At 38.0% G+C, this 13,459-nt stretch overlaps 1 protein-coding gene across 3 annotated transcripts; it reads left to right on the top strand.

Annotated features, from left to right (window-relative positions):
* On the top strand, positions 1 to 12,821 carry LOC121528521 (protein kinase C and casein kinase II substrate protein 3-like). Of its 3 annotated transcripts, none has more exons than XM_041816019.1 (10): positions 1 to 168; positions 1,463 to 1,537; positions 1,617 to 1,773; positions 1,993 to 2,228; positions 5,546 to 5,701; positions 6,078 to 6,253; positions 8,290 to 8,410; positions 9,321 to 9,388; positions 9,484 to 9,563; positions 12,185 to 12,821. In XM_041816019.1, the coding sequence occupies exons 2-10, from the start codon at positions 1,481 to 1,483 to the stop codon at positions 12,295 to 12,297; spliced, it is 1,164 nt and encodes a 387-aa protein (XP_041671953.1). In that variant the 5' UTR covers positions 1 to 168; positions 1,463 to 1,480; the 3' UTR covers positions 12,298 to 12,821. The 3 variants fall into 3 exon arrangements, with proteins under 3 accessions (XP_041671953.1, XP_041671952.1, XP_041671954.1); XM_041816018.1 differs by having other exon boundaries at positions 2 to 168; positions 1,467 to 1,537; XM_041816020.1 differs by lacking the exon at positions 1 to 168 and adding an exon at positions 268 to 501 and having other exon boundaries at positions 1,467 to 1,537.
* Positions 12,822 to 13,459: the final 638 nt, after the last annotated feature.

Here is a 13,459-nt window from a genome sequence, read left to right as displayed (position 1 = left end):
AGCTGTTTGTATCCGATAGAGTAGAGAGAAAGTCAAAGAGGGGTAGAAGCCTGAAAGAGAGGAGGCTGGTGAATGTAAGAAGCAAAGGATGGGGTTGAAGTAGGAGAAAAAGGGATAAGAAGTTCATACAGTGCGCCAAAAGAGCTGACGGGGGTGGAGAACACCAAGGTAAGTCTTCCTCCCTCGTTTTGTTTGCCTTGAAGCCAATTAGCAGCCAAATGATAACCATGCAAACGCTCTGATTTGATTATTTTCTTGCCCCTGTGCCTCACGCCCACTTTCAGATCAACAACAACAGTTTGTGTGAGTGTAACTTTAAGTGCCAGGGGAAAATTGGGTCAGTGAGAGAGGAGAGAGGGAGAGAAGCATGTGTTAGAGGAGGAGAGAGAGGCGCAGTGAGAGAGGGGAAGACGCACACAGAAACGGATAGAAATCCTTGAAGCTCTTGTACTACAGTAACAAGTGGTCACTTGAGTAATCACTGGTGATCCAGAGAGAAATGTAAGTGCGGGTTTCTCCCAGGCATGCCTGCTCTGTTGCCACTTTTGTGCTTGTTGCTGGCTTGTGGATGGAGAACTTTCTACCATTTATGTGATAAAAATGCTTCCTTTAGATAAAATACCAGAATGAGCTGTTTTAACTCTCCTCTGCATGAAAAAGTTCAGGAATTTTCAGCTTTAATGCACCCATTCAGGCTGAAAATAACAAAATATAGCCTCAAACTCCTGTGTTTGTGTTTCTCTGTCATGCTCAGTCTTGTGACGAGGTGTGGTTAGTCACTTTTCACATTACTCAGCCAGCAATGTGTCAGCGTGCTAACCAGACAGCAACAGGCCCAATTATAACTTTTGCATGTTTGTGCTTGTGTCCTTCCTTTTGTTCAATCTGTTCCCTTTCAGATGTACCTGTCACAGCTTCATGTCCAACAAGGCAGCTATCTTTGGAATTTATTCCTGTTAAATCCCACATTCCTGATTATAAATCCGCTCCTTTTGTGGTCCTGATCTCTGAATCGAATCGCTGAGGGAGACAGTTGGTCCTAATAGGCCTTGTATTAGTCAGAGCAAAGGGGAAAGATGACCTTTCCCTGCTGTTTATTTTGGGAAGGCTGCAGGAAGAATGCCTGAGCAGCTGTTCTATTCCTGCTGGCAGATCCCCACCCCTGTGAATTTCAGTCTGCCACAGCAACCACACTCCCGTTACTCACGCAGGGGGCTCGGATGTACCACTGCAAACCACACTTCATCAGGATCTTCTAATTCCTTGTCACAGTTTAAAAAAGTGAGGTTTCAGTGTCATTTATTCCCCCTCAGACAAATATAAGCTCTGCACATTACACCTCGGCATGTTAAACCTGTTGCATGATAATCAGTGCCAATAAAAGCTGTCATTCCCTACTTTGTAACCAGTCAAACAACTCTCCGGTACAACACAAACAAGTATCTCTCACTTTCTTTTTGAGGCAGACACCTTCACAATCATGGCGAGCCTTCCAAAAGAGCCGCCTGAGGATGCCAAGAAACAAAGCTTCTGGATGGTGAGGGGAAAATATATCAGATTCAGCTCCAAAATAGTCCTTCGTGAATGTAGAACTCACCATCTTTTCCCCCTGACAGCCTGGGAACTACGTGAGAACAGTGCACCGGACTGAGCAATCCTACCAGGCTTGCAACGACATCATGGCGTGCTTCATGGAGAGGGCGAAGGTGGAGAAACAGTACGCCCAGCAGCTCAGTCAGTGGAGCAGCAAGTGGAAGACCATTGTGGATTCTCGTGAGTAAAAACAGAGAACAAGTATTCCCAGGCCTTTGTCATCATGTCAGCTCTCATCAAGTTAGAAATCACAGGATGATTCATTTTAAACGGTTTCATCTGTTTGTTTGAAAGTTCCCACTAGACAAATGTTGGTCATTATTTCTCAATTGGTTCCATGACTCACCTCTTCGCCCTGTGTCAGGTCATTCTTCACTCATGTTTTCTCTACTCTCTCAGGGCCACTATATGGCTCCCTTATGAGGGCGTGGCAGTGCTTTTTCACCTCCACCGAGCGCCTCTCCGAGCTCCACTCCTCCATCTCCCAGTCGCTCGTGGCAGAGGAAGGGGAAAGGGTGAAGACGTGGCAGAAGGAGACTTTCCCGAGGAAACTCTTCTGTGGGTTCAAGGAGAGCCATGACAACAACACGAGTTTTTCACGGGCGCAGAAACCCTGGTCCAAAAAACTCATGAAGGTCACCTGTCTTTTAGATCAATGGATTACAATGGTTATAATGATAGATAAGAAATGGGAGGCAGTGGCATTTGGCATAAAATCTTTATTTAAAGTCAATTTGAACAGTTTGTTCTGCAGCTTTTGGGTGAATTTAACATCACTAAGAGTTAGGATTCTTTACAATACATAAAGATGCAGTACAGGATTGTATAGTATGATGATACAATACAGTACGATACGATACGATACGATACAATACAGTACGATACGATACAATACAGTACGATACGATACGATACGATACGATACGATACAGTACAATACAATACATTACAATACATTACAATATGATATGACATGGCATGACAAGTTACTGTTAGTCAGGAAATGATACAGTATGGTACAATGTGACACAATATGATACCATTTGTTATAATACTATACAATACAATTTAATACAATATGCTATGCCAGGGCTATTCAATTACAAATTCAACTGGGCCAAATTTTAAAATCAAGAAATGTAGCCAGGCCAGACATGTTTGGCGCCCAGTAAGCAGCTGTTAATGTCAAATTTTGAACCAGTACAGATCAAAAATAGGTACTTTTTATTCATAGTCTCCCTTTTAAATTTGGCAGCATGACAAAAGCACATCAAAAACTGCATAAAAACACAACAACAACAGAGCTGAGGTAGTAGAAATGTTTTTTTCACTTGACCAAAAATAAAATAAATAGAATAAAAAAACTAAAATGAAATTCTGTAAATAAGCATTTTGGTCACATCTTACCCTGGCATATCTTAAAGTGCATAAAAACTACATTTGCACAGTTGTAGCTAGAGTTGAAAAGGACATGTTTTACACCCTGCATCTTTGGGCTACTTTCAGCACCACTAGCCATGGAGTGTTGCATTCATTGTCTGACATACCATGGGAATTTATGAAAACTTGCAAAACTGGTTACCCTCTGCATCTCTGGCATGATCACAGGCTGGGCCACTTAGGGGTTGGTTCTGGGCCGAATGAGACCCTAACTGCATAGGCCTGCGGTACGCTATAAGACAAAATGACACAATACAATACAACACAGACTGTTATTATTTCATACAATATATAATGCAATACCAGATAATACAGTTTCAAATGATTTGCTAAGTGTTTACTCAAAATCAGCTTGCTAAATTTGTTTTACAGCCTTATTTGAAATTACAAAATTTTACAATAAGGTGCAGTACAAGTAAGGTACTGTCTGTCGCGGTACACATTGGTATCTTAACAGACACAGCACAATACAACAACATACCTTACAGTGCAACTACATTATTGTATCATTTGATGCAGTCCCATATGATACAGTGTGATAAAAACTGCATTAAATATGAGCTTGACATCAACTCGCTTAATTTGTTCCGCAGCATTTTACGGCACAAAAATTTATGATACATTGAAATGTAACACATTTGATCCAGTCTGGTGTAGTATAGTACAGTATACAGCAATACAGCACCGTGCAATACAGAACTGTAGGATGCAGTTACACACGGCATAGTATACGATAGGATACAAAGTAAGTGTTAGTTTTGACAGTTTTTTAAAATTTAGTCTTAATCATTAGATCTACATGCCTTTTGATTTTAGTCACTTTGTTTTTCATTTTTACCCTCAAAATTTTAGTATAGTTTTAGACAAAGAGCACTCATTATAGTCCTTACATTCTAGTCTTTAAGTAACTAACTTTTAATTAATAATCTCAGTAGCAATATGGCCAAATTAATATAAATGTAAAACACTCAAAAAGATGCTCTTTAATACTTATATTACTTAAATATAAAATTTTCTGAAGTAAATACTGACATGCCTAGAATTCTCTCCTCTTCTCTCTTTGTGTTTTTGCTGTTTATACATACAGTAGAGAAAGATCCAGGATTTTAGATGTCCAACAGTCTAAAACAACATTTTAGTCTTATATCCGTCTCCGTTATGAAAACTAAACATACTTTTTCTCTGAGTTTTTGTTATCAAAGATCTCTTTTTAGCTCATCTTAGTTTACTCTTCCTCACGGAAAAAGTGTGGTTGCTCAACATTTTTAGTTTTAGTTTTAGTTGACTGAACTAACACTGATTCAATACAATATCATATGGTGGGATGCCATCCTGTCTGATACCGTATGGTACAGCTGGTATCAAATATTTGCTGGAAGGCTGCTGGCTACATTTCTGGTGTGATATGTAATTATTGGGTCAAGGGCAATATGGTACAAAATGAGATTGTATGATTCTTTGTATTACTATAGGACAAGATAATCTGATGCAATATGAAATGATACTGTCTAATGATACACAGGATACAATATAATGTGTGATTTTTGCGATACAATATGATACGATTCGAGATATGATACGATGCGATACGATACGATACAATATGATACGATACAATACAATATGATAGATAAGATAAGATATGATACAATATGGTACAATACATCATGATATGATCTGGCATGACACAGTACAACATGATGTGATGTGACTGCCACGCAATGTTCCAATGTGATAGGAAACGATATATCACAATACATCACGATACATCACGATATACTGTTTGGTCCCCCTGGGATAATTTCTCTTGAAATCCAAGTGTTGCACTCACATCGCTGCATCCTGCCAGGATTTAGAATAAATGTAAGTCTGTCAGGGAATGGAGCAAATCCAACAGATGCCAGATCCTCTTGTTGGTGAAAATTTCAACATGCCATTGAAAGTCAGGAGAAAACCAAAGAATTAATGTTTTCCCTTTGCTTTTTAAGATTAAGTTTGAAAACACTCTTAGGTCATTAATTCCAAACATTCAAAGCCTTTTTTTCTTGCAGTATCTTGAAATTAGAAGTTTGTCTTGACTTGCCAGAATGTTGGTCATATTAAACGGATTGTATATTTTGACAACAAAATTAGATAAAAACACTTGCTAAGGTTTAGGTTTTTGCAGTGCTGTGGTTGAAAACTCCAATAGACAGTCATGGTTAAACTTTTCTAAGTTAGAGATACCATGTCATCAGTCAAACATCTCTTTTTTATGGAAAAAATAGAAGATCTTTTATGTGAACAGGCAGGGATTTTTTTTTCTGAGAAAGAACAGCCAAAGGTTGAGCTTAAGAACTGATAGAAAGAATTTTTCTTCTCCTTGCTTGATAAAAGTCTTTGTGCTAAAATTAGCAACTACCTACCTCTTAATGTTTTCATTAGACTCTTGGTGAAAAGCAATATTGTGTTTTTCTTTTGGACTTTTACTCATAGTTAATATCATGTATATCTTTGGATGTGCATTTAACAGCTGGAGAAGGCCCGTGTTGCATATCACAAGACCTGTCAGAGGGAGGCGACAGCCCTGGAAAAAGAAAAACATGCAAATGAAAACACAGAGATGAGTCCAGAGAAGAAGCAGAAATTCACAGATGCCAGAGAGAAGATAACAGAGGAGAAAGAGAAAGTGAGGAGGGGTATTTACTCCACACCACTTCATTCACAAAACATCAATATACACAATCCTTTATTTACAACATGCATTAGCATTTAACAGGTTTCCATGTCACTAAAGTTAGTTTGTCCTGCTGCATGTGGTGATTTTTATCCAGTTGAGGAATCTGCCCCAAATACAAACCCCAGGATTAAATTTCTGCTCTGAGCATGTCCTTGTATGGAGAAGTGTTATTGTTACTCTGCTCTGTGTTTATGGAGCTCAGCATGGGAACACTAAAGAGCTCCACATGATTTAGATCTTCTCCAATCAAAGAAATGAAGTATATATACTCTCTAATGGAGGGCATGGTATCTTTTCATCATAAAACTGTTTTTCGTTGTTTCAGTGCAGAGAGCAGTATGAGAAAGTGCTAGAGGATGTGACATCATATACTCCTCGCTACATGGAGGAGATGGAAGCCATCTTTGAACAGTCGCAGGAGGAGGAGAGGAAGAGGATTAGCTTCTTGAAGCAGGCGTTCCTCTCCATCCACAGACATCTTGATGTCACCAACAATGAGAGGTGAGCAGAAACAAAGATTACAACTGAGTAAACACTGAATCCACTAAGTATTTAGGGTAGAATTGAATGTTAAAACATAGCATTTGACAAAACAAAACATTAAAAATAATGGGGTAATGGAAAAGGTCAGACATTGTTTGCTGGTAATTAGACAGATCTCAGTCACTCAAATCTGTCATGAGGCCTTTTTTGCATAGGTGTTTCTACCCCTGCTCAATGCACATTCTCTTCATTTTAAGAGATATTTTTGGCTCTTTGTGCCTTTATTAAGAGAGGAGGACAGTAGACAGAGTTGGAAACAGCAATAATGGATTGGATGAGTGAGAATGGAGCTGCAGGCCGAACTTCAACCCAGGCTGCCGGGGGGGGGGGGGGCCCTAACCACTAGGCCAACTGTCTTGCTTTGTGTACATTTTCAGTGCTCAAAAGTGGCAGGAAATACTGTTTAAAAAAACTTGAATTGACACCCAAAAAGTTTTTACACTTGGTTTAGCTGGAGAAGTGGGCATATTGCTAAAAGAAAAGTGTGACTTTTTGCAGTTAAAACACATTTAGCGAATAAAGGATGACATCTCTAGATCATCACACTAAATGAGCTCCAAGAGCTAATATTAGAACTCATCCAAGAGCAGATAGGTTTAGAAAAAGATATTCAAACTCTATTTCCACTAATAAAATCTGTCTTCATTTTGTTTATCTCATCACTAGAATCCAAAATATAGTATATGGCCCATACACCAATGTGATGTTGAGCTCTCTTCTTCTTCTTCTGCAGTGCTTTTGTCCTTTTTCCCCGAGTAGAACTACCTAGTGCCTGACCTGTTGGCTCCTTCTGCATGCATAATGGAAATAGATAGAAACACAAGAAATATGCATTTTCTTTTGCTGAATTTCTAAAAACATTGTAAAAAATTTGCAATGTGTTTGGATGGAAACTTGCATGCAGAAATTGCAACTGAGCATTAGATTATAGTGCTGAACAAGAGTCCTACAACACATGCACAGTATTCAGTTTCTTTATTTTCAAGTTATGTGCATGCATAAACTCCAGATCCCTGTGGGCGATAGAAATGACAATATATAATGTTGCCTTGTATGCAGGGGAAACAATATTTTTTATTTTGGTAACACTTTATTTTAGTGGGTTCTTACTAGTTATTTTATAGTAATAAACTGTGATTATCTAGAAATAGCTCAAGAATAAGGAGGTATTTACTTTGTATTATGGTGCTTCATGCTTTTCTGGTCAACTCACTACTCATAGCGCTTTTACACCAAAGGTCACACCACATTCACACACTGCTGGTGAAGGCTGCTGCACAACCTTCCAACAGCAGGACGACAGACTCTACCTACTGAGCCACAGTTGCCCTATTTATCAGGGAAGAATTTAGCAAGTGATAACATATTATTTATCAGGTAGTGTCTTGAAACATTGGGGCAATATTTGTGGCATGTTAGCCTTACCCTAATCTCTTTACATTACCTAACCCCTGACCCTAAAGTTACTTGAAAATTATTCAGGAAGGACTCATTTTAGTGTAGAGGGCCAAAATATGGAAATTATTTGAACTATCAAGTAACTTAGATCATGTTATCATCATGTTATGTCTAAGAAATTATTGGGTGAAATTCCACCAAGTTACCAGAAAATTGCCACAATATTACGAAAGTTGGGGTTATGGGTTAGGGTTAGGGTAAAATACCACCTAATTACCAGAGAATTGCCAAAATATTATGAGGAATTACTTGATAATCAGTTTTATTTTTTTCAATGTCTTCTTCCTTAATATCTCTGAGCTATAAATTGGTTAAAAACCATATAATAACTAGGTAATTTTCACCATATTCTTGAGCTATTACTTGAAATTAACACCTATTACCATAGAATTTCTAGCTAATTAGAACCCACCAAAGTAAAGTGCTAGATTCACTTAAATCTAAGCTTGAAAATTTTAAAAGTGTTGTATAACTTTAAAGGTAATGTATAAACAATAATAAAACCTATATGCTATAACAAACCGTCCTTGTGTCAGTGTGAAGGCTGTATACAGTGAGCTGCACGAAACTCTGATGTCCATCAGTGATCAGGATGACGTGAAATGGTGGAAGAACAACCATGGGCCTGGTATGCCCACCGACTGGCCCAAGATTGAGGTAAGAGACAAAAACTAACTCCAGTGCACAGAGGAGATTATCTTGTACTATGAAACAATCAACAGAGGGTAGATAACTGGTCCATAGAGCTTAAAGGTACAATAAGTAGAACTTTTGCACTGAAATTTCTACATCAATCAAAAATAACTACTTGTCATATATATATTTGTAGATGAGAACTGGCATTACATCCAATTTTTCAAAGTTTTCAAGCCCGAGAAAAGTTATTAATTTTGTAGCTGGAACTTTTTGACGGACACAACCCTGAAAGCAAATTTCCTTTGGCTCAGATATGGGCCAAATGAACAGCAAAGCTGCGGCCAAAAAATCCGGCCCAAGTGTACAAAAGCCATGTCTGGACCTTTACAAAGCCAGGCCTCTGCCAGGATTTTACCAGCTATTATTTGTGCCAAATGCCTTACTAATGCAAGTGGTCCTAAAGAGAAATTCCCTCCAATACTGAAGGTATAAAAAAACATAGATGGTTATGATTTGGTCCTTATACAGTTTTCCATGCTGCACTTCAGCTACCGGTGCCAGATAAATGCCACATGTGGCCCAAAAGTGCTCTTGTGCTGCTCACTTGTAATGGACCACGAATATCTAGGGTCAGGGTTAGGGTGATGCAAATTAGCATTCGCTACAAACACTGTGATACTTGCATGGGATGTCTGTTCTCAGTTGTCTGTGTATACTGTATCTGTCCCTAAAAAATAAACCTTTAATAAATAAATACATTTTCTTATATCATCTTTTTGTTATTGTTTTGATTCAGAGCCTTAGGGCAGTGAGATTTACATAGCCTACTGTGTGTTCAACATGCAAAAGATTCTCAGAAGAAGACTCTTGAAAAGAGTTGTATATTTGTATGTTCTTGCGGTTAATTTATCATCTGTGTCCCTTCTACCAGCAATGGGTGCCACCAGTAAAAAAGCTGAAAAGAAAGAAGAGAGACCAGAAGAGAAAAGACAGCAGGCCGTAGGTTATTCAGTATTTAATCACTAATGTACAAAACTGCACATATTAAGTGTAGCTCATGAACTTTTTGCTGATTTTCTTCCTTCTTCTGTTAGTGTGATGATCGGGGGTGTGAAGGTGCGAGCGCTGTACGACTACGTGGGAGAGGAGGGAGATGAGCTGTCCTTTAAAGCAGGTAAAACATCAAATCTGATAGACAGTAGTGTTGTTACTAATGTTCAAACTTAACAGGCAAGACTTAAATACTAAAGTATACATAATGTTTCAGCTTAAATTTGTGTAAGCAGACAGAAAAACTCCATCATCCTAATTTACTTTGTCTATAATAGTGGCTGACAACTTACCAATGATTTCCTGGTGTAGAAAGTTTGTGCTCGAATGTTTGAAACAATGCTGCAAAAGTGTTCGACATGTTTCTGTCTGTGACAAGGTGCCCTCTTTGGTGCCCTGCTATGGACCACAATTGTCTCCTTGAATGCATTCTTAAACAGCTAAATTTGACAGAGAGCCTTTTTTTATGCCCTGTAAGTCGACAACATTTGTCAAGGTGCCCTATATGGCACATGTCCAATATCGGAGAAAATGCAGTTATTCGCACAAATTCCTTCATATGTTTGGTACATGATAAAAACATTTAATCCTTGCCAAGGTTTTTTTTAGTATTACACTAAAAATGACTTAAAATTTTTGAGTGCTGTTGCCCCACAGCATATAGCAGGTGCCCTTTCTATTATCTTTGCCCCTAAAAATATCCTGAGTGTGCCACTGATCTTTGTCTTAGAAGAAAATCCCTCTATGCATTCTTAGGATACTCTGTTCTGTCGTTTCTCAAACTTGAAATGTGAAAATCTTCAGTTTGTTTTTCTGTAAATTTACAACTTTATGTCATAGATTTATGACTTTAAAAACTTGAAATTTTTGAGTTAAAGGGGATATATTTTTGAGACAAGTTTATAGTGGTCTGCAAAACAAGCCTGTGAAGTCGGGTGCTGAAAAAACACTCCAGTATTGGATTTTTGCATGTCTAACAAAGCCCCTCTGTTTCGGACCTGCTCAGTATGAGCTGTGTCTGTGTCTGTGGCTTTAAATGATACTCCGCCCCTGGATGGATGTGGCTTAATGGATGTGGCTCTCCTGATTCTCCTCTCAGCTGGCAGCTGAGAAGAAGATCAGAAGTGGAGGGTGGAACTTTCTTCCAAGCAGGGAGGGCCAACCGAACCTGGGGGTGGTGCTAACTCCCCACATGAGGTCATGACAAGCAGCAACCTCCGGTCTTAAAAAATGAAGCCAATGCGGAAGTGCAAAAAATTGCTATACCTCGACTGTCCACTTGAGGCTGGCTGCAGGAACACTGAAAGTCCAGTCTGCCCACATGTTAAACAGCCGGTTTTGACACAAAATAAACTGGGTTACAGCCTGGTTCAAAATACCAAACGTGTCTCATTATTTAGTGTCTTATTGTGCTCCCATTGTACTGGGGTGAATTTTTTTGAACCACGATCGTTTGGATTATATTTAGGATGAAAGCTGATTGGCCCGTCTCATTTGATTGACAGATAGCTCGGCAGGCAGAGGCTCCGTTTCTGTCAACCGGAATGCTAGCTAGCAGGCTGACAGGAAGTCGCACTTAGTGGGCGGGCTGTTAGGTTGATCCAAAGTTTGGTTGAGACTGCGATTTCAATATGGAAGCATCCATGGATTGGCTTCAAAAGTTGTTTGAGTCTGCCTATTGTAAGCAGACGGCTGACGTCACACGGGGTTTGTCCAATTCTTTCTACAGTCTCTGGGTCATGAGGGGAAAATCTGTGAACGGCTTGTTTCAGCACACATTTTCTGAAAGGTGGAGAAAGGTGGGGGATGTTCTGGTACTTAAGGGGATTGTGGACAGGCCAGGGGCACATATTTTTGTTAGAAAAGCCTGAAAAAGTTATTTTGCACAATATGTCCCCTTTAATGCCAAAATGTATGACTTTTTAAACTGAAATGGCATGTTTTTTCACATGATTTGCAACTTTTAACACATGAACTTTCAGTTTGGTTCCTTGTTAATATATGACTTAATAATCTGAAGATCTCTAAGTTTTCTTCTTAAATATTAACAGATATGTTTATTTACTTTCTGGAGTGGCCTTAATACCCCATCATGTATCAACCCCAGGTTGGGAAGCAATCTCCTAGTGGCCTGAATTGGAGCAACATCTAAAACAGAGTTGTGCAGGGATTTTACTCTGTTAATAATTGAACTGAAGTGTTAATGTCAAATAATGTGAGATTTTTTTCTCATTTTAAAGAAAAACCATAGGCAACTCTGTAATGGAAAGGAAGAGTTACAAACACTACAAGGATTTGTATTTGGTCGTGACCTTTTCAGTATAAAATGTAAACAAAGCCTGCCTTAGCATTGTGCTGTCAATCACCTCATCAACACCTGATGGCTGCAGTAACAAGGGTATGGCGAAACAGTCAGCTCATGAGATTACATGAGATATCTAATTGGGTTCACAAGAAAGAAACATAACAAGATCTTCCACTATTTAGGAAAATTAATATTCTAGGCCATGATCAGAGTGTATGAGCTGTGTACACTGAGTAAACATGGCAAGGAGATCTTCTGCAGTGAATTTCAGTTAAATTTCCATCATGATGGCTGCTGTTCTGCTTTTACTGAAATGAGACAGTTTTCACCAATATTTCAATCATGTGACATTTCAGGCTTGCAAAATCTCATCACACCCCCACTAACAAGCATTGAAACACAACAGCATTTCCTCTGATGGTGACCTTTTCTAACCCTAGGTGAAGTCTTCCTGAAGGTGGAGGAAGAGGACGACCAGGGGTGGTGCCGAGGCATCCTTAGCGAAGGGAAGGAGGGCTTCTACCCCGCAAACTATGTAGAAATTGTGGAGTGATGTTTCACTGTTTAATTTTCTGTGCCCTAAACTTATGTCTCACAAAGAATTAGTTTAAAAATATATATTTAAAAAAATAACATTTATATTCTATGTTTCCACACTGTTTCTGAGTCCAACTTTATTCAGACATTTTTGACATTTGTAACCTAAAGCCTTAATATTTTAACCTACTGGTTTGATGACTTCTGCAATATCAAATAACTTATGAAAGACAAGAATGTATTGTTTGTGTCAGAGCTGTATGTGTTTATGTGTGACTGTTTGTTTGCATGCATGTGTGCTATTTCATACCAAAGAAGAGCAAATGAGAAAGTATTTATTTAGTGTCCTCATGTCTGAGTCAGCTGGTTAATGTATAACAACACCTGATAATGATTTATGAGGTTAAGCTGGGTGCACGTTTACAATGATATGCACACACAGTTCCTGTTTACCTAATAAGTATTATGTAGAAGTTCACAGATGTCACTTTGACTGAGGGAGTGGATTTTCAAATAAATCTGAAATTGTTTTACCTCTAATCTTGGTGGTCATTGTCATGAGCCAGCTGTGTGGATTTATATGAAACCGTTTTTTAGTCAATTATGAGATATACATTTTAGTTTTGACTTTTCATTTCATGATATTTTTAAAAGTTATTATGTCTGTCTTATAATTCTAAAATTGCATCTCATAGTCCACCTTTTATCGCTTAATTTTGTCTTTTTAATTTCACAATTATGATCTGCTATCACTTTTTTTTACTTTTTTAATCTCATAATTGACTTAATTTATCATAAGTTGTTTCTTTTATATGTCATAATCAAGACCTTCAACTTATAATATTGACTTTTTATCTCACAATTCTGACTTACTGCTTTATGATTTTGACTTTTATCATAATTTTGACATTTATCTCACTATTATGCCATTTATTTTGTAATTATGACTTTTTAATCTCATGATATTGACTTTTCATGTCATGGTTATGACTTTATATTTCACAATATTGACTAATATCTCAGAATTATAATTTTTAACTCATAATATTGACTTTTTTCCTCACAATTATACTTACTATCTCATGATAATGACCTTTTATCTCATAATTTGCTTTAATCCCACAATTTTGACTTACTGTATCATATCTGCTTTTTTTTTTATCTCATAATTAACTTTG

This window comes from Cheilinus undulatus, linkage group 20 (genome assembly GCF_018320785.1).
Source record: "Cheilinus undulatus linkage group 20, ASM1832078v1, whole genome shotgun sequence".
Classification (NCBI taxonomy): Eukaryota; Metazoa; Chordata; class Actinopteri; order Labriformes; family Labridae; genus Cheilinus; species Cheilinus undulatus.
This window is presented reverse-complemented; position numbering and strand designations above follow the sequence as displayed.